Here is a 26,014-nt window from a genome sequence, read left to right on the forward strand (position 1 = left end):
AGAGTCCCTTGGGTTTTAGGTATTAAATTACGGATATATGAGCATTCAGGGCCCCGCCTTAGGGCCCTTGGTGGGATGCAGGGGGCGGAGCCCCCGAAAGCTCTTATAGGTCACTTATTTTTTCTCTCTCTCTTTCTTTCTTTTCTCTGTAACAAACTTTTTCAAAAAGTGAGGGGGGCTCGAGCCCCCGAGCCCGGCCGTTCTGCAGACCCTAACATAAAGGCTTCTAAATAATTATAATTTTTGCCCGACTGGAAATTTGGGAATTTCTAATTTTCCAACAAACGCATAAAAAGGTATGACTTACAAAAAAGAATTGAGAAAAAATACCGGAAAATCATGTCATTTCAGCAACATTTGTAAATTACTGGTATCGAATACCCCCCCCCCCCCCCCCCCCATCAGTACGCTAGCGTTCAGGGGCTCATGAGCTTCTCACCCCTATAACAAATAACAGACACGCTTTCCCATTCTCTCACAATATGTCCACAATATGCGCGTATCGCTATTATAAAAACCTCCATTGATAAATATAGGTAACATGCGCAATGTTTAGAAAATTGAATTCCTGTTAACTTTCCTTTTCTTTGAATGGAATTGTATACGTCATCTAATTCAGGTGTTTATTATTGTTATGTTCTTTTGGGTTAAAGATACAAACCATCTTTACTCCTTTACTGCTTTTTTTTTTGGAGGGGGGAGGGGGCATTTGAGCGTTTACCCCCCCCCCCCCCACACACACACACACACACACTTCCGGCGCCTATGGTAGTAGTAGTAGTAGTAGTAGTAGTAGTAGTAGTAGTAGTAGTAGTAGTAGTAGTAGTAGTAGTAGTAGTAGTAGTAGTAGTAGTAGTACTGTTGTTGTCGTAGTAGTACAAGAAGTAGAAGTAGTTTATGGTATTTTAGAAATGCTTTTTTTCTCACTAAAGTGAAAGTTATGTTTGGAGGAAACAGAGAAAAAAAAGAATAAATCAATAGATGAATGAACAAATGAATGGCAGAAAATCTTAATGTTTCACATTTTACATAACATTTTAGGAAGATTAATGGTTTTCAGGAATAAGGATATCATAATGAATTTCAATGTTGATATCATAAATGTTGTCATTGTCGCTTCAATGGAATTCTAGATAATCCTTATATTACATGATTATTACTTTATCATGATCTCAAGATATACAGTCTTATCATGTTATCATTAACAGTCATTTGGTGACTATTAAGGGCCAGCTACCTCGTTATCAACAAACTATCTGCCCTTTATTACACCTGGCTATTAAACAAATCGTTGTCTTTGAGATCGACTTTGGTATGTGTATAATTTATTATTATGATGATCACACGACCCCACGAAAAGACACATATCAGTAATGTCGACCTTACATTCATGTAAAAAACTTTGGAAAAATAGACCGTTTTATAACACATGTTCATAACACAGCCTCAGTTTGATAAATGTGGCCAGCTTAAGCTGTTCATGTTGTTAATCTCTCAGTGATGGTCATTCTCAACTAAATGACCGGCATATCTCCCGGGATCATCCTCCTTGCATCCATTATAGGCTACACTCTCAGGGCGCATTTCGCAAAGGGATTGATCGATTTCTTGATAAATAAATATAATTATATCCAATTTTCCGAGGTTGATACGAATGTATAAAATGCTGGGCATGTCTACTCAAACTTCATTCGGCTTTACTGACTGGTTGCCTCTGGACAGCAAGAGAAACATCTCTACTCAACTTTAAGCGAGTTTGCAAGATATCAACTAAACGCTTCTCAAACTCTATTTGATTTTGTTTGTCCAAACTCAAGAGGGCGACATCCTACAATGGGCATTTCGGTAAGTTCGGGTTCGAAGACCTAGTAATGAATAAACTTGTTAAATGATAATTGAGCCGACAGTAAAGCACTAACACATGGATTACTATCTTAATCCATCTCAAGTTTATGATGTGTATGGAAAGTCACAGATTACTGAGTACAATCACAATATGTATCAGGAAATATTCATCATTCTAAACAAAGTTTGGGAAGATGGCAATAACTTCATATTTAATTGCCATTTTGGGGAGTTGTTTTATTTCATTTAATGCAAGTCTGACTCTAAGAATACTGTATAGCTGTGCTTTGAAGATATTACAAATAATGTTGGCTGCGGTATTTGTTCAGCTTTTTCTTCTTTGCTAATCTTAATTTCCTTTGGAAGTGGTTGATATAATATAAGTACAATGTAGTTTAATTTCTTTCCTTCCATATTTTCAGATGAATGTTGCTGCAATCCTCTGTCTGGTAGTCATAGCTGGTGCAGCTATAAGGACCACCGATGCTATGGGTAAGTCGAGTCTGTAGTATACAAGATAAATATATTTATTTATATAATTATCCAGAACCAATCAAAAACACCAATGGCTTGTTTGCTACTAGATTATTGAAAGTAAAAAAGCCACTCTTGTTTGAGTGGGTGGCTGCACGTAAACTGGTAACGTACATGTAGCTACAGGTGGATGGGGGCGCGAACCCCACGAATGGCAAAAAGAGACAGATTACGAAGTAAAACAAGAAGAAAGAGCGAAGGAAGGAAAGAAAGAAAGGAAGAAAGAAAGAAATGGAGGGCTACGCTTATAGAAGAAGAATGTTTCTTGTTCAACACTCACACCCTTGTGCATTATCCTTTCACATTTCAATTATTTGGTAAGACCGATCGATGTACGACCCCCTCCCCACCCCCACCCATGACACCGATACTAGCTGGACCCGTCCCTCGCCACTGTTAGGAAGCGTTCGTAATTTACTTATCTCCTAACCGGAAGTCATTCAATTACCACCTGAACTGCTATACTCCTAACTGGTAGTGATTCATTTATCACCTTAACTGTTATACCACACGTTCCACAGTTTTCACATCGAAGATCTCGCTCCACCTCGACGCGGCGTGCGGCCTGTTCACGGAAGAGCTGATGGACGAAGGCGGCAAGTGCGACCCCGACGTCATCGAGGAAGTCATGGACGAAGCCGACGAGATCGAGGGACTCGGCGGCATCGACGGCGAGAAGATCGAGGATTACCTGGAAGAGGCCGAGGAGGGCAAGATGTGCTACTCACCCGACGGCGAGAACGTGACGAACTTGAAGGACGGGTGCTCGGCCATGGAGGCAGTCTGTAACGAGCAAGCCAACGTGATGTACTGCAAGGGTGAGTCATTAAAACACGATTTAAGATTGAGAAATCAAATCAAAGGCAATATCACTTCTCCAATGTATATCTCATGAAAATCATGTTCAGGGCCCATGCAGTCCTTTTAAGAGCTGCGATTGGTACGAATGAGTTGCTAGTCCCCCAATCAATCTCCTATAGTCTCTTATCTCGTATGTACATAATTGCGATTAATATCAATCGAAAATAACTGTTGATAAGACTGATTACGTAATATCATTGTCATTGCCATGTTAACTAAAAATACAACGCACAGAAGTATTGAAATTGTCATAGGTTGATTTTTGCAAAGTCTCGTGTACATGAGCGAAAACAGGGGAAGATCCAGGATCAAAATAATTAAATTATTAAATAAATAAATAATTAATTGAATAATTTAATGAATAAGTAAATAAATAAGAAGAAATCAACCAAACAGCTCAATAAGTATATTTATAAAAAAGGAATGATTGAACGAATAAATAAATTATATCAATTTTCTTTCATTTGACCCTCCTTTTGCAGAAATGGCAACCGTCACCAATACCCAGTAAACAAAAGGACCAGAAGTGTTTCGCTTGGACTACGTGGTTTCCCTCGAAGAAAATGGTTGTCCAGTTTGCATTACTGTAATGACCTCTGAACAAATCATTCATGAGTATCGCATCCGATGGGATTACGTCATTATTCATCGCCCTTGCGTTAGAATTTCGAATGGAAAAGGGGGTTTAAAATCAAATCATTAGTCCAGTAGTAGTATTTTTTATCGTCAACCCTATTATTGTTTCTTTCTTTCAAAGTTGACAGGGACATAACCTTCCCAAATTTCTTCCCTACTAATTTATCAGTTTGATTTAAAAAATATCAACCATCGAATTTAGAGATATCGACAGTTTCGGTTAAAATATATGAACACAAATTTTCTCACCTTCGACGTGCGGTCCGCATTGCACATTATGATAACAGAAAATGATGCCTTATATATTGTCAAGCGATGCATCCTTTTGTGTTCTATTTGATGGAGCGCAATGATTATCTAAAACATTAAGAAGGGAGTTACGCTGTAAACCCTTTAAAAAATAGTTAAATCAAGCAAAATTCCATTGACATTTTCTTTATGTATGATACATAAGATTTTAAAAATTTGATAATTTTTTTTTCTTTTCGTTTATGTTATGGGGTACTATTATTTTTTGTTTGTTTGTTTGTTGTTTATGTTTTTCTGCATGTACATTTTTCTTGTTTTGATTTGTGACTATGTAAATCGTGTAATATGAAATAGCAAATCATGTAATAAAAAGGTAACTCATGTTTTAAAGCAGAATTGTACGCTAATTTATTTGACTGAACCTCGTAACATGTGGATATGAATGTAACCAACTTGAACATTGGTCGAAGTGATAGTCGGAGTAAAATGTGCACAATTTGACGATGGGTATTCAGAAAAAAGTTGATTCCAGATACATCAGTTTGATTGCTTGCATGATGGAAAGGGCAGTAGAAAAGGAGGGGAAGAGGGAGCGACAGACAGACATACAGAGGGGAAGAGGCAACAAACAGACAGAGGTGGAAAGGGGGATAAACAAGGATCTACAGTGCAAGAAATAAGGACAGAAAGACAGACAGACCGACACAGACAGAAGTGGGAAGAAAGACATTAACATCAAGAGGGACACACAGAGAAGAGAGAGAGAGAGTGTGTGGGTGAGAAAGAGAGATATATAATTATATATATATATATAGAGAGAGAGATAGAATGAGTGAGTGAGTGAGAGGGGAGAGGAGGGGGAAGAGAGAGAGAATAAGTGAGTGAGAGGAAGAGAGAGGGAGAGAAACAGGGAAGAGAAAGGGAAAGAGAAACGCACACAAAAACGAAACAAAAACAAATAAAAACGGTTGCAGGATGACAAGATGATAGATGAAGAAAATAAGCGTGAGAGAGTGACAAATAGGAAAAGAGGGAAAACGGCAGAAAGAAAAGTCAGGGAGAGAGAGAGAGAGAGAGAGAGAAAGAGTGGGAGAGAGGTGTAGAGGGAGAGACAGAGACATAAAGAGAAAGGAGTATAACAAGATAGAGAGAGAGACAGAGACAGAGACACAGAGAGAGAGAGAGGGGTGGTCATGGAGGAATCTTTTTTTAGTAGTATGGTATGGAAACAAATCATACCCGAGTCACAATTTCGACGAACTGGTAGACGAACTGGTTGTAGACCAAATGGCAATAAACCGAGAGACCCACTAAGAAAGAGAAAGTATAAGACTGCATCATGTAGAAAGGCAGGAAGAGCAAAAGCAGAGAGAAGAAGAAAAGATTGATAAGGAATAAAAGGGAAAGTGCATTAAACTTTAAATAAGATGAAACACATGAAGAGGAGAAGAATAGGTTTATACACATTTCACTTCAAGATTTCTCCATCATGTCAAGAAAATAGCTGCAGTCAAAAGGGCCTCTTTTTTGGACGCAAAACTAGGAAGAAAACCAAAAGCACTGACAAGACATGACAATGTACCGAGAAGACGCCAAATGGAACCTGCTATTGAATCATTCAACCTGCCTGTTCAAACAATTGTTTCATCTTCACAATGAATACAAGTTATGTTTCACTTGCCAAAAACACAATCAATTATGTACAACATTAATGATTTCAATCATATACATGAAATAAATTATTCAGGGGCACGACGAATCAATAAAGGGCATCAAAAGGGTCTTGTGATCTTTGCAATGTGAAACGTCAGGAATTCCTTACATGCTGATATGCAAGGCCAGTTATTTTTCTAAATACTGGGCAAGTCTTAATGTTTCTTGAAGTATCATTGTTAGATAACTTGTATAAATATGATAAGAAAATCAGGGCTCACCATTCAATTGCAGCATCAGATCGAAGTCGGTTTCAGAGGAGCTCTTAAGATATCTTGAAGAAAGAAAAACTATCCCGTTGGATACAAGATGGCATCAAACGTAGTAAGTCAGAGATTTAGTCTTGTTTATCTGAGCAACTTTGATATTCAGTATGGAATAAATAGTGACAACTTTTTTTAATTTAATATCGTAATTTGTTAGTTTGTTTTCTCTAATCAGCAACATACGACGAATATTATATGATTTGATGTTAGATACAAATACGGTTTGTTGAACCCCCGTGGTTTCAGGCACGACTGGTCGTCAGCGTTGAAGGGGGGGGGGGCGTTCAAATGGAATACTCCCTGTATTCACAGAGGGGCGTTTGCCTTTCTTGGATTGTATTGGTGTTTTGAGATAATGCAATGAAACGATTGGTATTGCAATAGTTCAGTTGAAAAAATGTACAATATCGTACGCCAGTGATAGGCCTACTTTAAACGTAATAATGATAAAGTCAATTGTTGTTGGGTACAAATTATACTATTACTAATATATTGTGTGTTTTATTGCTCGTACACTACACAAAATGCACCATAGAATGGAAACTCCAGACTGGAAAAAAAAATCAAAATGCAAATATATTTTTTTTTTTCGAAAACATTTTTATAACGATTTATTGCATTTTCCCTATATATTCTACAGAAGAGCATGATCTTCGCAGCATGTGTCTTCGTAATGACTCTCTCTGTTGTCAAGGGATATCGTAAGTTGAATTTCAAATCATTTTTATTTCTGTAATTATATGATAATTTAAGGCACCCAAATCTCGACCATGTATACGGCAATTCAGAAATTTGAACCAGTTCCCTAGCTACCTCGATGTTATGGGGATTATATATTCTTTATGGCCCGAATTCACACAGCAAGGTTTGAGCTCAAACCTTCTTTTGTTTCGCCAAACCTCCTTTTGTTCTTTTCAAACCAGGTTTGTAAAAAAAAACGCGTAAAACGCGTCATATGACGTACGAAAACCAAGGTTTGTCGACAAACCTCCTTTGTGAATTCGGGCCTATAACTATATGACAATCTGTTTGGAAATAATTTGATATATAACAGATTAATATTTACTCCAAATGCCTTCTTCGTTCTGGTCCTCTGTATTTATCTAAATGATTCATTGGCTGAAATTATCTGTAGCTTTTGATAGCCACCACACCCACCTTAAAGCAAGCAATGCCTAATCGGTGACCGTTGGTCCCCCATGATCCCCTTTTTCTTATGTTAATAGAGAGCTGATTTGATGAGATAACCACCTGTCAGTGACCATGGAGGGATGTAAAATCCCTCCTGGCAAAACTAGCTTTTATTTAGTTCCGTTTCGAAAATCCTTTTAATTCGAGTATTCCTTTTCTCCAAAACAAAAACCACTCCCACTATACATAAAGCGGCTTCAACAGCCCCGTCAATCATGACGCAGCATCTCCGCGAGATGTGCAGCTTTTACATCAAAGAGAAGGGGTTCCCCGGCATCAGTGGCTGCAACAGCGACGTCATCGAGGACGTGAAAGAGCACGGCGACAACCTCCAACGACCAGGGCAGTACATCCCGAATTGGAACGGTGACAATGTCGAAGTCTACCTCAACATGGCGAAGAGATCAAACATCGTCTGCACGGCACACGGCGCGCCAATCAAAGGCGCATGCGCAGCCATGGAAGCTGTCTGCACATCCAATGAGAACGTCATGCCATGCGCAAGTAAGTCTCAACATTTGACGTCACGTAAGATCTGGATTTTACAAGGGATGGATGGGGCAAATATTTCCCACTTTTTGGAGAAGGGGGACACATTTTTATCCATACTCCAGATAACAAAGATGATAAGATTTCTGTATTGTAGAGGTAACTCAATTCAGATCTTCTTTTTGGGGTATACTCTTTTTTTTCCCTCTCTCTTTCTTACACGATTTATTCAGAAATGCTCTGAGTAAAATGAACGCTTGGATCTATATTCCGGTCTATAATTAGTCCATTTTCAATGTTTATCTTTCATCCAGTGGTAACAGCCGCACTCCCTACAACAAGCTCCACAGTTCCAGCTACCACTCCACCTACAAGTACCATCGCAACCACAACTTCATTTCCTACAACCATCGACGCCAACACTACTACCTCTGCTTGATTCTCTTACTATTACCATCGGAAACACCGACAACAAGCTCTAATACCCCCTTCTACCACTCCTACCAGCACAAATCGCACCACAGTTCCTACCACCACCACTGCAACTGCAACCGCTAGCTTCTCTCACCGTCATCAGCAACAACACCAACAACTAGCCCGACGACTCCGGCTACCGCTTCTCCTACTTCCGCACCTACCATTACTTGATTCTCCTGCCACACGAACCACCATCATAGCTTATACTATGGACTAGTTGTCCAGTGGTAGTTAACCTAGGATAGATTGTCCGGACGATATCTTTAGTTATTCTTTCTGCAGTTGTCCTCATCAAGGAAAGTGGGGCTTCATTTCAAAAAGTCTTTGAAAGGATTTTCCGACTTTTATCTCTCGACGACCAAGAGCCACTTTCCTTAGTTAATTTTAAATAAATTTGAATTCTGATTTAAAGTGCTAAATATCCAACTGACATCCCAATATTTTTCTTCAATTTTATTGTTTTGATACATTATAGTTCGGATGTGGTATAAGATGAATTGAATTAACTCGACAAGTATAGGCCTGTAAAATGTTCAATGCATCATACATTTCATTCCTTTTGTAACAACCTTATATATGGTTTGATTCGATTTAGATTAATTCGTCGAAAACATAGAATTCTGAAGAAAACAAAGATCAGAAATGTAATCAATAGTGAACCGAAAGCATCTGGACAGGACAAGCTAGTACAGCTAACAACTAGCTTATTTATTATAGGGTCAAAGTCCTTTTAAAGAACAATCTACCCAAAATATGTCGCTTTAAATCTTAATGCGTGATGAAATAAGTGTTAATATCGATTCATGTTACTAATGAATTATGTCTTATTTATGATAAACTATTAACTGTAAAATACTCGATGGTGTATTAATTTGTGTTGGTTTGAACTCACTGGCACAAACTCTAATGTCGAAGTTAGAGAGAGAGAGAGAGAGAGAAAGAGAGATGGCGACAGAGACAGAGAGACAGAGACAGAGGCAGAGACAGAGACAGAGAATAGGATAAGATAAAGAGAAACAGAATAAGTCAGAAAGATTTATAGCAACAGAGAGAGAGAGAGAGAGAAAGAAAATGAGAGGGTAGGGGGTAGAGGGAGAAAGAAAGGTACAGAGAGATGGAGAGATGGACAGAGAGTGGGAGGAGATCAAGAAAAACAGTGACAGTCAAAAAGATATGAATTCATAAAGTTGGAGTGTAGAGAGAGAGAGAGAAAATGAGGAGGAGTAGATGGAGAAGAAAGAGAAAGGAAAAGGATGAGAGAGAGAGAGAGAGAGAGAGAGAGAGACACACACACACACACACACACACACACACATAGAAGGAGACAGAAACAGAGCCAGAGAGACAGAAAATGTGAGGAGGGACAGAGAGACAGAGCAAGATAGAGAGAAATGGAGAGAAAGAGAGAGAAAGAGAGAGAGAGCATGGACCTATCAACGTCCATGGAGAGAGAGAGAGAGAGAGAGAGAGAGAGAGAGAGAGAGAGAGAGAGGTAGAGGGTAGGGGATAGAGGGAGAAAAAAGATACATAGATATGATGGGAGAGACAGAGACAGAGAGTAGGATGAGATAAAGAGAAACAATGAAAGATAGTAAAATAGTTATAAAAAAAAAAAAAAAAAAAATTAATTAAGATTTAAATAGAAGAAATAAAATTTAACTCCAAAAAAGTACTCCCAAATAGTTCCTTTTTCAGAGTAAACCTTAACATCGTTGAAATATTTCTGTTCACATTACGAGCTCTCAACCAATCAAAAACCAATAAATTGTTGATGCAGGATATAAAAAGATATATAGAAACGGAGAGAGAAAGAGAGATAGAAATAAGAAAGAGAGAGAGAGAGAGAGAGAGAGAGAGAGAGAGAGAGAGAGAGAGAGAGAGAGAGAGAGAGAGGGGGGTATAGTAAGGTGAAAATAGAAAGATAAAAGGGATAAAGAGATAGACAGATAAGGGAGGAGATTAGGAGAAACCGAATAAGTTAGAAAGATATATAGCAACTGAGAGGGAGAGAGAGATAGAGAGAGAGAGGGAGAGAGAGAGAAAGAGAGAAAGATCGGAGGTTAGAGGAAGAAGAAAGAGAAAGAGAGAGGGTGACATGAGAGAGAGAGAGAGAGAGAGAGAGAGAGAGAGAGAAAGAGAGACAGTGAATGGGAGGAGATAGAGAGAAACAGATCAAGTTAGAAAGATAGATATAAACGGAGAGAGAGAGAGAGAGAGAGAGAGAGAGAGAGAGGGGGGAGAGAAAGAAAGTAAGAGGGGAGGTAGTAGAGGGCAAAAGGAAAGATAAATTCATAAAGTTGGAGCGTAAAGAAAGAGAGAAAGGGAGGAGGAGTAGAGGGAGAAGAAAGAGAAGGAGAGAGGGTGAGACAGACAGAAATACAGAGACAGAGAGGCGGACAGAGACAGAGATACAGAGAATAGGAGGAGGGGTATAGAGAGACAGATAAATGTAGATAGAAATGGAGAGAGAGTGTGAGCAAGAGAGAGAGAGAGAGAGAGAGAGAGAGAGAGAGAGGGTGAGCAAGAGAGAGAAAGAGAGAGAGAGGGGAGGGGAGTGGATAGAGGGGAAAAGAAAGATACAGAGAGATGGTGATAGAGACAGAGACAGAGACAAGAAGTAGGATGAGATAGAGAAAAACAGAGAAAGATAGAAAGATAGATAAAAACAGAGAGAGATAGAAATAAGAGAGAGAAAAAAGGAAAGGGGGGAGTACAGTGAAATGGAAATAGGAAGACAGAAGGAGAAATAGAGAGAGAGAGAGAGAGAGAGAGAAGGGAGGAGATAAAGAGAAGCAAACAAAGATGGAAAGATAGATAGAATCGGAGAGAAAGAAAAGGGGTGGGGAGGGGGTAGAGGGAGAAAAAAAGATAACAAAAGAGATGGAGAGAAAGACAGAGAATGGGTAGAGATAGCAGGGGTAGACAGAGAAGAAAGGGGGAATAGAGAGAGAGAGAGACAGAGAGACAGAGAGAGAGACAGAGACAGATAGACAGAGAATAGGAGGATATAAAAAGAAACAGAGACAGTCAGAACGATAGAAAGTCAGAAAGATGGAGGGAGAGAGAGAGAGAGAAGGAGAGAGAGAGAGAGAGAGAGAGGGTGTAAGTATAGGGAGTAATACAAAATAAAGAGAGATTGAGAGGTAAACAGAAAAGGGGAGGAGAAAAAGAGAAACAGAAAAAAGAAAGTCAGAAGTTTGGGCGTATAGAGAGAGAGAGAGAGAGAGAGAGGGAGGAGGGGTAGACAGAGAAGAAACAGAAAGAGAGGGGAAAGAGAGACAGATAGACATAGAAATGGGAGGAGATAAAGAGAAACAGCGAAAGTCAGAAAAATAGATAGAAACGGAGAGAAAGAGAGAGAGAGAGAGAGAGAGAGAGATAGAGAGAGAGAGAGAGAGAGAGAGGAGATTTTCTTTTTTTTAAAGAAACGAATACTAAAATAATTCAAAGGTCTATTGCATGGTAATTAGTGTACAATCGGGTAAAATATTGTCAATTTAATTTATGCATGTACAAGTTTTTTTTCAAGTTTCATTCTAAAACTGAATGAGCCAAGATACATATACACAAAGCGAGAATGACTGTCTTGTGATTCTGCAAGAATTGAAATAAGGAGGCCGCAAGAAAGAGATTAGAATCGGGCAGAAATACAAATCCCGTCAAGGCGGAAACGGACCTCCTATTCATTGACAAGCTGTTCGTAGCAGCTTTGCTCGAACTAAAATCTCCATTACAAAATGTTAACGTTTAACATCTGTGCTGGCGAGAATGTGACTGAAAATACCATGGTCTTTGATAGGTCAGATATACATGGCTAAACAATACAGAGGTCAAATACATGAATAAAACAATCAATGTCACTTGAAATATTAATGGGATTAGCCATTTGTCAAAGGGTTTACACACTCTTACATAAATTCTTTAAATCAAGCCTTGGCGAGATTAATTTGAATCATATTCAGTGTTACAAAAAGGGGTCTGTTTAAATTCTGAGAAAGCCATTGAAAGTCTTAAACCATTCAACCAAAATGTCCATGTTTCCTGAAATTTTGTATAAATAGAGCAAATTAAAAAACAGTATTTACTATTCGATTGAAGCTTGAAGGCTCTGAAAATTTTCAGTTGATCCTCTGATTTTTGACGCATATTCTGTTGGATTCAAAATGGCAAGTAGCGTATTAAGTCAATATTTTATCGAAATGTGATGATTTGTTTCAATATAATAATTATTTATGATATTATTGGCTTAGAGTCATCTTAGAAAATGTGCGAACGGGCTATATCATCCGATATTCTCAAACTTACTAATGAAAGTTCCTACGTTGTACATACATAAATATTGGTGTTTTGAATCTTTAAAGTTATACTACATTATGTCATGTGAAATTATTAAAAACTTAATCGCAAAATATATTTCACTCCAATGATAAATCTCTTTTTCACTTTTTTTTTTATTTTTTATTTTTTTTATATATATACTTCTTTTTTTACAGATGAAAATTACCATCATCGCCTGTCTTTGTTTCGTCGCCCTCACCGGCGTGAAAGGACAACGTAAGTTTATTCTTCAAACACGTTTCGTAGTCTAATTTTGGAATTATTTTGTCTGGGCTTAGTGTGTACGTGTTCAATATATACCCTGGTGCTGGTGACACCATTAATGTCTAAATCAAAATACAAGCATTGATTTATAAAACATACTGGTGCATCAGAGATCTTGAACATTTGAATCTGTGACCAAAACGAATCTCATCGTACTTCTACGAGGGAGTTTACAGATACAATCTGCGCATAGGCAGATAAAGGTCATTTGTACCAAAATGGTAAAACCCAAAGAGATGAATACTGGATATGCGCTCATGAAAGTTATGTAACATTATTAATGTATGCACCAACCAGGGAGGTCATGCCCTGCACCAACGGTACATTCTATGATACGCAGATGGAAGTATTCTTTTCAAGAGGGCAAACAAAAGGTATTCATGAAGCACATCTAGGACGTTGGCAGTTATTATTCTAATATGCTCAAAGTGGAACTTCTCCATGTGTAAAGGATCTGTGGATATTTGGGGTCATTTGTACCATGTGCTATCTGTAAACTCCCTTATTGGTATCCCGCAATAAGTGTTTAATGCTTCATATATAATTACTATTTGTTTCTGTCATTTTTGTTGTATATATGTTGTGTTTTTTGTTCTTGTTGTAATAGCTACACTGTTGGTCATAATGGTGGAATAATTATTTTTACCCCAGTTTAGGGAAGGATTTTAAAAAATTATTTATTTCTAATAGATCTAGATAATGGCATACATTCTCAGATTTTATTGAATATTAATTTGCGAGTGTTTGTTTTGCGTGAATGCTAAATCATATGTGTCCTACTATGCTAATCAGCTAGGGAACCTACGTCCTTAAATCATAATTGACAGTAATGAGGATTAATGCCTCACAAAAGGGCACTAATATAGCTGATCGACACGATTTTTATCCTGGCGCCTCACAGTAACGAGGCCATTGCTTAGCCTCTGAATCATGACTGTACGCAGTGTTTGCTAGGGTACGTGGCCCCTTCCACAAATCCCCCAAAACGAAGAAAATGCAATAAATTGTCAAAAATTCATTGCATTTTCCCCCGGCCCCCAACAGGAAAAATGCCTCTGTGTGGCCATGCTTTGAACCATAATGCATGGCCCTACAGAGGATTTTTTTCTGTTGGGGGCCGGGGGAAAATGCAATGAATTTTTGACAATTTATTGCATTTTCTTCGTTTTGGGGGGGTTTGTGAAAGGGGCCGCGTACCCTAGCAAACACTGCGTACAGTCATGATTCAGAGGCTAAGCAATGGCCTCGTTACTGTGAGGCCCCAGGATAAAAATCGTGTCGATCAGCTATATATTAGTGCCCTTTTGTGAGGCATTAATCCTCATTACTGTCAATTATGACTTAAGGACGTAGGTCCCTTAGCTGATTAGCATAGTAGCACACATATGATTAAGCAGTCACGCAAAACAAACACTCGCAAATTAATATTCAATAAAATCTGAGTATGTATGCCATTATCTAGATCTATTAGAAATAAATAATTTTTTTAAATCCTTTCCTAAACTGGGGTAAAAATAAATATTCCACCATTATGACCAACAGTGTATATATGAACAGAATTTAATGGAATTGAACACACATGGTGTAGATACTGTATTCGTCTAGTATGTTCCGGTAGACCCTTCGACTTAGGTCTGTAAAAGGCATATAACCGTTATTCGCTACTGAGTATGTGCAAGGAAAAACAAATTAGTTGCTCGACACTAAGCTGCTTCTAATATTTTTTTTCAAGACTTAGACGATTCATAGACTAAGATTTCGCATTAAAAATATTTGAAAGCCTGTCTTTACTAATTTATTATGACTTGTCTCTACGTGTACGAAATTTGAACGAATGAATGCGGATTTTCGACGATAAACTATCTTTTTCTCTTTTACAACGCAGCGATTTCATCGCCAACACTCGTTACGCAATACCTGACGGTGGCGTGCAGTTTTTACGCCAAGGAAAGTGCCAGCGGCTGCGACTTCGAGAACGTGATCGAGGATGTGAAGGAGTACGCCGAAAACCTGGCAACACCTCCCAGCTTTCCCAATTGGGATGGTAATCAGGTCGAGACATATCTGGACATGGCTGAAAGAGGCAACGTCTTCTGCACGGTCCAGGGAGGAGCCATCAGGAGCGCATGCGCAGCCATGGAGGCAGTTTGCGGCCCTTCAAAGGTCAACCTCGTTCGGTGCCAAGGTATGTAAGGATGACGTTTGATGACGTCACAATTAGAAAATCGAAGTTTGGACCAATTACCAATTGGACCCTTATCTTATTTCCCCTTAGGTATTTTTTCTTAGGATAATCGGGCAATTTAAAGAAGTATTCTTCTTCTTTGAGTAATTTTCTAGGGGATTTTTTAAAAAGGATTACAAATAAAAATAATGAGGATGATACTATACTACTACTACTACTACTACTACTACTACTACAACAACAACTTCTACAACTACTACTTATACTACTATTAATTCTACTAGTACTTATTATAATGATAACAATAAGAAGAGGAAGAAGAAGAAGAAAAAAATACAAATATAATGAAAATTATGATGATGGCAATAATAATAGTAATAATAATAATAATAACAACAATAATAATAATGTTTTAAATTTAAATTTGTTTCATTGCAGATGTGACACCAGCTCCACCTCCAACCAATCCTGCATCTAATACCACCATGTCTTTCCCGACCAACCAACCTCCTATGACTGCCTAAACATCTTCGCTTCTTAATTATCAAATTTATACCAAGTCTCCAGCTAAAAGGATTTTAATTTTTGTTTTGATAACCAAACCTTATTGTCCGCTTATTCTTAAATATTTCAATTCGACTTATTCAATTTAAACCATCAATGAATAACAAAATAGCGGCTTGTGGAGAAAATAATGTTAAGAATTGAAAATATCTTTATAATTCATATTTCACACAATCACACTTCATATTTCTTGTCGTTACTTTAAAAAAAAAAACTCGCTAATTATGTTCATTTTGTCGCAACCATGATTTAATCGTAGCTCTTCTTTGCATAGATATTCTGTTTAACAAATCCTTGTCCTTTCAAATGTAATCCTGGTGCGCTAAGTACATGCACTTCCCAACTCTGTCTATCCAGACTCAAGAAGGTTCTTTGATATTCATATGTATAAATTGCTGACAGATTTTCTTATTTGTAATAAAAAAAAATACTAATTTGTGAATTATTAGTTATTTGCCATCATGTTATATTGTGTTGCTTAAATTTGTATCGAACAAGTGGGGACATCAGTGATGAGAAAGACAGATAGGAGAAAAAGAAGAAGAGAGAGAGATAAAGAGAGACAGGGAGAAGAAGAGGGGAGAGAGACAGAGACAGAGACAGCTGCTGATTTAGTCTAGAACCAGGAAAGGAAACAAACAAACAGACAAGGAAAAATAAGAAGAAAGAAAAAGGATATTTACAAAAAGTCGGTTGGACACGCATTTATGAATTTATGATATCAACCAGTCTGCGCCGATTAAAGAAAATCTGGCGCGGATTCATTTATAATCCGGGGCCTCAGTATTGTTTTATCGGTCGGATTATAACAATATGTCATCGAGAGAACTTCTATTAAAAGTATTACTCATTGTATTGACTAAAGAGAAGAATGAGTTCTTGTAAAGATTGAAAAAATTTAATTTGTGAGATTTCTCAGTCTTTTTGTTAATTAGGAAGAAAATCATAAAATAAGTATCTGCTGCAAGAGATTGCTCTTCAAATGCCACATATTCGAAATGATGGGGGGAAATAGCTGACAAGTTTGAACCAAACTTTCTCGTGTAGTCCGAAATACTGATTTATGTGTACGGTGCGTGTGACTTAATACTCGATTTCTTATGAGTTTCTTTATTCCAAAGCATCACAATATACATCATTTCTTATGCATCACAATATCAACCTCCCATATTGCTCCCAGACAATCTCTTTCAAAATTAAATCGGTTGGCAAGAACTCAACTTTATTTTTAATGGAAAGAGTGGGATTAGGGCTGTGAAGGTGGCGACAAAAAAAATGATGGCTTGTTCGTTGAAAGATTATCATAATAGTTTTCCTCACATTCGAACAAAATGATTGAGGGAAGTGAGGGAACGAGGGGGGAAATGAACAATGAAGAATGCCTGCCTATGATGTGGAGCGTGGGGGGGGGGGGGGGGGGGTGGGGGTAGCGAGGAGCCGAGTGTGGCAGAGCGACAATGAGAGAATGGGTGAAGAAGGGAGCCGGAAAGGGATATTATGTCGATTCCGAAGCAACTAATTTCGTTTCGATTTGATTTTTCCTTTTCACTTTCTTTTCTGTTGTTAGTAGATCTGAAATAAAACTGATTCACTGAAACTTCCGAGCTTAACTTTTAATCAAAATTCAATGATTCAACTTCAATAATTCTACTTCAATTGTAGTCCCTTTGCCCAGCCTTGTAGACCACCGCTTGCTACACTACTTGTGGATTGAAATCGTAGTATAAATATAAGTTGTGATTATGTTTGAAATGTTACGTGACTTGACAACTATAAAACAAAATAAATAATAAGCTCTTTTCCTACAACTTTGTGCAATTCAAATACTCTTTCCCCCCCTCTGAAATAAAAAAAAACAAAGTTAACAAAATTCCGACCAAAGTTATCTTAAACATGTAAAAGGTAATCCCATGTACAATTTTAAGCCTGAAATAAGCAAAATAACTGGCATGAATAGCTCTACAGATCGAATTAAAGCCCGTCTGCACTACTTGTAGCTACTTGCGCCCTCTATATATAGCCAACAATGCCTAAATGGTGACCGTTGATCCCCTATGGTCCTCTTTTTCTTATGATAATTGATGATATAACCACCTGCCAGTGACCACACAGTGAGGTATAGTCCCTCCTGGCCAAACTATAGTGCAGACTGGCTTTAAGATAAGCCATTTAGATAAGAATGGTGCATTGGTTATGAGACTCTGATTACTTATTATGTCAGAGTAATTTCAACCGATACATTATTATCAAATTCGGCAAGTGTATTCCTTGCCATCACCTGGGGGGCGTTTCACAAAACTTGTCACCAGTGACAAATGACAGATTTTGTTATAAGCTACTGAAATCCTTGCTTCTGACTGGTTATCAGCAGATTTGTCACTGATTTTTGTCATTTGTCATTGAAAAAAGGCTTTGTGAAACAGGTCCCAGGTTGATTGTTTGAAAAAAGGAAATAAGGCCTCCCATGTATGTCATATGAATACAACTTTTGTTAATATGTCTTGATTGAAACAGCACCAGCTTAAATACAAATCCCATATTTCAAACGCCCTTATTAGTTCGATATCAAAGCAAATACGAATACAAAGAAACAAAGAAAGAGATTTACATCAAACATACAAAAATGGAGTGACGTTGAGGACTGAGGTGCCTCAAATGTAACATGAGCTCCTGCTATGGTTGCTAAATGTGAAAGTCCTCCCATGTATATCCTTGAATTAAGTATAAAAAGGGGGAAAGCAAAATTTGATTGAAGCAGCAGGAGAAAGCAAATCCCATATTTCAAACGCCCATTTAAGCTTTGATTAATGATGACAATAATAGCAGAATCTTGTATAGCGTTCATGCCTGGCACATTACCACTCCTGATTTTATTGAATTGCTTCATTATTATAATCCTGTTTATTGCTGTTTCCTGCCGTTTCTTGCTAATGTAAAACTTAATGCAAATGCGAATACAAAGAAACAAATATCAAGATTTACACCCAAGGAGGGGGGGGGGGGGGGGTGAAGGGAGGAACGCTCAGCTTGAGGGTACCTATGATATAGCATGAATTCCCGCTACAATGGTTGGATAATTGTTTAATTAGTCCTGATACGTTTAATTAGTTCTAAACGTAAAAATATCCTAACTGCGATCATTGTCCTAATCTCAATAAACAGGTAAATGAAATAAAACAATGGGGAAAGAAAATGTGTGCAAATCCCCATTTCCAAAGTGAGTCCAAAATCAAAGCAAGTGCAAGCAACAAAAAAAGATATTTACAAACACACGCATAGCACTGGCAATACCTCTAACATAGAATGAATTCCGTTATGAAAAAGAATTGTCAAACGCTTTTACTTCGGGCTAATTCTAAATCACCTAGCTGACCTTTTAATTGAGCCATTTTCTTAATCTCAATATTTTGTTAACAGTAAAATAAAATTATAATAATAATAATAATAATCCGGTTTTTTATATAGCGCTCAATACACCGATCCAACGATGTACCTAAGCGCTTTACAGATATATTATTACCCCGGTCATCGGATTCAGGCTTACCCGCACACAATATGTGCACATTTTCCACTCCCTGGGGAGCATTCCAGCCAGTCGCCATTTTACAGGCGCACACTTGCAACAAGAAAATATATGCAAATCCTGTATTTCAAATGCCCATATCTAAGCTGAAAATCAAAGCAAATGAGAATACAAAGAAACAATTACATAGCGACGTCACTCTCTGACGAAAAGATTCGTACGCTTAGCAATGAGGATGCCCCTGACAAGTACAGCGTGAAATCCCTCCTCATGAATGGACAACTGCCAAATCCCTTGACTTCGGTCTGTCTAGTTTTAAACTCTCTGTCCTCATAGGGAACATTGTCTTAATCTCGGTGAACAGTCGCTGGCATTGGATATGCATTTCTCTTTCTTTCACCTTCTAGAATTAAAAAAAATGAAGCATTGTATATTTCAAAGACAAATATCTTGATAAGAGTATAAATAAGAGCAGGTTGATCATTAGTGATCATTCGAGTCCAGAAGCTAACAAAAGTGGAACAACTTGAGAAGTCATCAGAGAAATTGTAGGAAACTAGCTTATCTAAAATGGCTACAACTGTAAGTAAAATATAATTTATTCATTAATGATTTATCATTAAGCATTGCTGTGAATTATTTTTCAAACAAAGTTAATCTGAAGTCTAGTAAGTCTTTTTTAATAGCTGCATTCTTTCCGAAAATTTCTCTAGTTAAACTTGTTTTAATTTCTGGTTTAGTTACGTCGTGGTATTTCATGACATTTGTCATGTTGCCCATACCCTGAATTTAACCTTTAGAGAACATACTTTCGAAACAAAAATGAAGATCTTACATTCTGATAATCTAAGAATTGAATAATAATGATAAATAATGGTCAGTAGTTTGTAGCAAAGTCGCTCTTGTCAAACTCTTCCGGATCAAATATAGCAAGTATGATAAACCGTTTCCTCTCTATTTTTTTCCAGATGAAACTTACCGTTGCCTTATGCCTGATTGCTGTATCATACTTCACCTTCTCAGAAGCATTCCGTAAGTTGTCATCATTAATCAACAAATGGACAAGTATCAATGATTGTTGACAGTAACTTAATTAAGTACAGCTACTGTAAGAAAAAAAAAGACTATTCTTTGAGACTTCCTTGATTTTCAAACGTAGGAATGGGAGGACGAGTAAATTTCACTTTTTAATAAAATTTCAAATTTTTGTTCCATTTGCCAATGTGATTCAATCTGACGCTTTAGAAATACGTAATATGCTACACTGAGTTTACCAATTATTTGTGCATATCAGCGCCCGTGGCAAACCATGCAGAGATTGTGCCAATTGGCTAATGGGCATGTAAAAGGTTTACATTGTAAAAACAAAAGTAAGTTATTAGATCTGTCGGGGATGTGGGAGGGGATTTTCTGTAGTAGTGGTTCATTTACTTGACTCTCAACCCAAGGGTTGAGGGTTCGAATCCTAGCCTGGCACTGCTGGGGTACTACAAATTGCAGGATCCTCAGAAAGAACAACATGATGCTGGTGAGGTTTCCTTCGGTAAACAAATTTATCATTATCATTATTAATATTATTATCATTATTAATATTATTATCATTATTACTATTATTATCATTATTATTATCATTAATATAATCATCTTTACTCTCTTTTTTTTGTTATAGCACGACAAAGCATCAACGATCACCTGATCAAGTCTTGCCTCGGATACAAAGAGAAGAAGAGAGGAGAGGGCCATCGTTGTAACCCCGAGGTCCTCGATCACGTGCACGACTTCGCCGAGGGGGTGCAAAGGGCGGGGCCTGGGTACAACGGCGACCTGGTGGAGAAGTTCCTCAAACAGGCCGACAACAACCAACTCTGTTACCTGGAAGGATCCGAGCTACGCAAAGTCGTCGGGGGCTGTGCCGCCATGGAGCTCGTGTGCGATGCCTTTACTCCAAGGGTCGTCGATGAGTGCTCAAGTGAGTAATTAGCATAAGTTTTGATTTTAGTCCTCACGAGAGATGTACATTTCAGGGGGCATAGCAACGGGTACGGGGAGAGAGAGAGAGAGAGGGGGGGGGGGGGGGCAAGGGTGCGTACGTATCCCAGAATGGAATCGTGGTGTAACATACTGTTTGAGATTTGAGTGACAAAATTGCAAAAACAATCTCCAGCGCAATTCTGCTACAAATGTTCTACTAGTGTACAAATATTCCAATGCTGGAAAGTGCAACTGCCATCATGATTATGAAAACAACAAAAAAACCTTGATCAAAATCATGATGGCAGTTGCACTGTCCAGCATTGGAAAATTTGAACCAATTGATGACTGATTTGCACTAATCGATGACCCATACGGCATTCATGTATATCCAACTTGCGACAGAATTCCGTTGGAACTCATTCCCGTCCTTTTGGAAATATCTTAACATTCTACATACCTTTCCTCAATTCATTTTACAGCCCTACGGAATGCAATTCCTCCCCCAACTCTGCCAACAACAACACAGCGCCCCCAAACCGCTGCACCCACGGCAGGTATGCCAGCTCCCAGGGTCTAGACCAACATCCTCATCATTTCAACCAGTCATCTTATCACCATGGTTACGGTAATTGATGAAAATGCCCTGTGGGCACCACACCAGCAACAACACAAGGTCCAACCAGTGGAACTACTACAGCAGCTTTACCACTTACCACTATCTAGGCCAACACTCTGTTCACCATTTAAAACTCTAACGTCCAACCAGTCATCGCCCATCTCATCACCATGGTAACAGCGGTCGATTAGTACTCACATTCAGAAGAATAGAACTTATTGATCAATATCTCTCTTACTAGTGGTCGGAAGTTACTAATTAATTCCCTGAACGTAGGGTTTGAGTCTTAATATTGAGAAACAAGATTGTGATTTGTATGTATATATTGTTTTCTTTTGCTAATTTTTGGTTATTCACAGATGAATAAAAATGTTTAAGAAAAAAAAATATTCAAACGTATTTAAAGGTTGATTACTTTTACTGTATTTGAGCTGTGATGATAACAAATAATGTATAATTTGCAAGGAAAGACTATACAACTTAGTGATTGATAATTGTAAGTTATGATGAATATATAGAGAGACAGATAAAGAAAGAAAAAAGGATAACATCCGATTACGAGCAAGAGAGACAGAGAGAGAGAGAGAGAGAGAGAAAGAGAGAGAGAGAAAAAGAGAGAGAGAGAGAGAGAGGTGGAGAGAGAAAGTGAGAGAGGGAGAGAGTAAGAGAAAAACAGAGAGAGAAAGTGAGATAGAGAGATTAAGAGAGGGAAATAGAGAGATTGTTTGGTGAGAGAGAAGACAGTGCGGAAGAGAGAGAGAGAGAAAAGAGAGAGAAAGAAAGCGAGATAGAGAGAGAGAAAGAGAGAGAGAGAGAGAGAGAAAGAAAAAAAAGAGAGAGAGAAGGAAAATAAAAATACAAACAGGGAACAGACAGACAGAAACAGAACAAAATGATTGATACAGAGAGAAAAAAAAACAGTTTTAAAAAGAATGGCAAAGAAGGATAGTATTATTCAGTTACTATAAAGAGTCATTCTGTTTAAGTACTGGGTGAGCAAAAAAAAAAGTCCGCGATATTTCGCGAGCAAAACAGACAAAAGTATCATAGATGATTTAATTAAAACATTACATTCATGCACAGTCCAAGAATAGTGACATACAACTTTGACAATCACTCTATAAAAAATGATCTTTTACTTGGATATAACTGGATATAATCAATACTATTCTTGAGCCGTGTCTAGGTATACCCTTAGCATTATGTTTAATTAATTAGAATGACCGATATACATGTGTATATGCTATAATCATATCGAAAACAGATGCAGTTTGGAAAACTCTAAAATCTCTACAGGTTTTTGCACCTTATCTATTTGATGGAATTCAAGGCAAAATAAAAAAAAGTGAATTACTGAATTGAGTAAAATAACTCCAATATATTAAATGCCTTATTTTTTTTTTACACATTCCATTTCTGTGGAATGTATCGATTTCACATATTTCAAATGTAACTGTTTCCTCACAATTTTGTATAACTATTTATTTATCGTCTCCAGATAGTTCTAAAAATTAATTTCTCAAAATATTGCCGATATTAATGAGGCGAAAAAAACCAAAAGGACACCAACGGAAATATTATTAAAACACAGTTGACGAATAATCCTATTATATTTTTGTATTTATAATACAAATTGTGACGAACATGATACTACAGGATAATTCCGAATAATTTCAATAAATGAATAAAGACTAAATCAAAACCGTATAGGCCTATACCCAAAAAACTAAAACAAACAAACAAACAAAAACAAAAGAATATGAATTGGCCATTTTGTTTTGGATTAATAGTTTTTTAATTTGAGTTTCCTTTGACAATGAGGCAATATTTCAGATTATATAACTCACTTAAGAAATCCAGCCATCTGATTGGTCGAAATTGCATTCATAAACTTCAACTATTTCTGTAAAATTCCCAGTAACCATGGTTAAAACGGTTCTATAATCCCAGTAACCATGGTTATTGGGAAAATAGTTCAGTCTCCATGGTTACCCCATAGGTTTACATGTTAAAAAAATGGTCTGAGCGATCGAGGATACCGTACGTGTGCGAAGAATTGGTCGGTAATTTCAATACAATTGAATCTCGATCGATCTTACCGACAATTTTATCTTGCATTGTTGACATGAAGACGAAAATAAACTTCCAAAAACAAAAAAAACAACATCTGTCGATAGATCTTGATCTAAATTCGTGCCAATATGCATTGCAAAAGTAAAAGAAGGGCCTGTTTAATGGAGCAGCCGCGAAGCATCCACCACGCGAAGCCGTTTTCAATCCATGTTAATGTATATATAAGAAAAAACTGCTATGTATGGTAACAGAGCGCGATAGCCGAGCGGTTTAAGGCGGTGATTTTAATTACATCACCTTTTTTACGCAAGAGATCGAATCCCATCTTCGTCAAAAGTTTTTTAATTATTTATTTTTTTATTTTTTATTTTTTTCGGCATATAAAAGTATTAATGACTGCTTTAATATTCGAGAAATAGTTGTTTTTATACGCTCTCGGGAAGGTTACAATTGGGCTATTGCCCTCGGAACGCCTCGGGTAATAGCACAATTCTAACCTTCCCTTGAGCGTATAAAAACAACTATTTCTCTCAAAGCAGTCATTAATACTATACTTTGTCCTCATACTGCGGCCATAGTCTTAATCTCAATATACAAGTAAAGGAACTGATAAAAGCAGCGAGAAAATGTGTGCAAATCTTGTACTTCAAATGCCAATACTTAAGTTAAAAATCTAAAGCATTCTGAATATAAAAAGAGAATCAAACGCTGAACACTGGTGTTGCCTCTGAGTTCTGATATGAAAAGAAAAATCAAACTCTCTTACTTCGGGCTAGTTCTTAACTACTTGACTTTTAAAGGGATAGTTGAGTTCTTGTTTCAAACCGCAAATGCCTTCAAAGTGCTTGGTTATTGCTCTTATTTGCCATGTCAGAAAACATATTATTAGACCCTTAAATAATTAGAATCGGACAATGTTAACTGTGTTGGTGAATTTCTAAAGTGCATTGATCTTTTTGACCATAGCGCCCTCATGTAAGGTCGGAGGTATAACAAATTATACATTTTTGGAATCCTCATGACCAGACGAGTAATTTGATATGCAATTTGATAAGGTTAACTGTGTTGGTGAATTTGACCACCAGTCAAAGGTGTGTTGACCTTTCAAAGTTTTTGACCATAGCGCCCTTATTTAAGGTCGGAGGTATAGCAAACTATACATTTTTGGAATCCTCATGACCAGACGAGTAATTTGATATGCATATCGACACAATTGAAATATATTTGAATTTCTACCCTGTATGACCTTTGTTGACCCCTCACGAAAATGCCCGGGATTTTCAAGGGGGCAGCCCAAGTCAAAATAGTTCGGTATTCATCAGGGAACACAAAAACACTTTCAAACCTTTGTTCCCAGAGATTGGTCACGGGACCTACAGGCTGGTCTCCTACTAATACCAATTCAGCTCCACTTTTGAAAAAATACGATGACCGTTAATTTATAAGAACAATACACGTGCCGGCTGGTTCACGAAAAAGCCAACAAAAAGCCAACATCGGCATTGACTGGAATAAAACGTATAAGGCGCTATCTCGTTTTTACAACGCCTGGTTCAAATCATCGAATATTTGAGGGGCACCACAAATATTAGAAATCGTTATATTTATGGATAGTTCAGCCGCCTCTGAACTGATTTCGATCAAACAAAGATGATTAGGTCATTTAAATTGTACGTTCTTTCAAATTTGACACTCAACTTTTCATTATATCACCAGAAAAATATCATGTGTAGAGCCTTTTCCAACAAAACTAAACTATCTCTTTAATCTGGCCATATTCTTGATCTCCTTTTATTTTAAAGTAAAATGAAATTATAAAAACAGCAAGGAAGCTCATGTAAATTTCATATTTAAGCTGAAAAAAATCAAAGCTTTTGCGAATACAAAGAAACAAAGAGCGAGATCATACTCTGAAGGAGAAATCGGGAACAGCTTTTAATAGCATTTGCGGTGCCTCTGACAAGTACAGAATAAAATCACTTGCTATAAATGGACAACTGCCAAATCCTTTGACTTCACTCACTGCCCTCACAGCGAACAATGTCTTAATCTCAATAAACAGTCACTGGCATTGGTTATGCATTTCTCTTTATTTCACCTTCAAGAATTAAACAATTGAAGCATTGTATATGTCAAAGACAAATATCTTGAGAAGAGTATAAATATGAGCAGGTTGATAATTTTGGATCATTCGAGTCCAGAAGCCAACAAGAGTA

The 26,014-nt window shown here is 37.5% G+C and overlaps 2 protein-coding genes across 2 annotated transcripts; both read left to right on the top strand.

The window, feature by feature from the left end:
- Positions 1-1,833: 1,833 nt before the first annotated feature.
- LOC105442051 lies at positions 1,834-3,888 on the top strand. The gene is made up of 4 exons (XM_030991224.1): positions 1,834-1,845; positions 2,268-2,337; positions 2,901-3,197; positions 3,723-3,888. Exons 1-4 carry the CDS (start codon positions 1,834-1,836, stop codon positions 3,749-3,751), a joined length of 408 nt encoding a protein of 135 aa, XP_030847084.1. The 3' UTR covers positions 3,752-3,888.
- Positions 3,889-19,586: 15,698 nt separating this feature from the next.
- On the top strand, positions 19,587-22,029 carry LOC115926809. The gene is made up of 4 exons (XM_030992202.1): positions 19,587-19,717; positions 20,104-20,167; positions 20,805-21,104; positions 21,589-22,029. The coding sequence occupies exons 1-4, from the start codon at positions 19,706-19,708 to the stop codon at positions 21,684-21,686; spliced, it is 474 nt and encodes a 157-aa protein (XP_030848062.1). The 5' UTR covers positions 19,587-19,705; the 3' UTR covers positions 21,687-22,029.
- Positions 22,030-26,014: the final 3,985 nt, after the last annotated feature.

Source organism: Strongylocentrotus purpuratus, unplaced genomic scaffold (genome assembly GCF_000002235.5).
Source record: "Strongylocentrotus purpuratus isolate Spur 01 unplaced genomic scaffold, Spur_5.0 spur5_scaffold_2, whole genome shotgun sequence".
NCBI classification, from domain to species: Eukaryota; Metazoa; Echinodermata; class Echinoidea; order Camarodonta; family Strongylocentrotidae; genus Strongylocentrotus; species Strongylocentrotus purpuratus.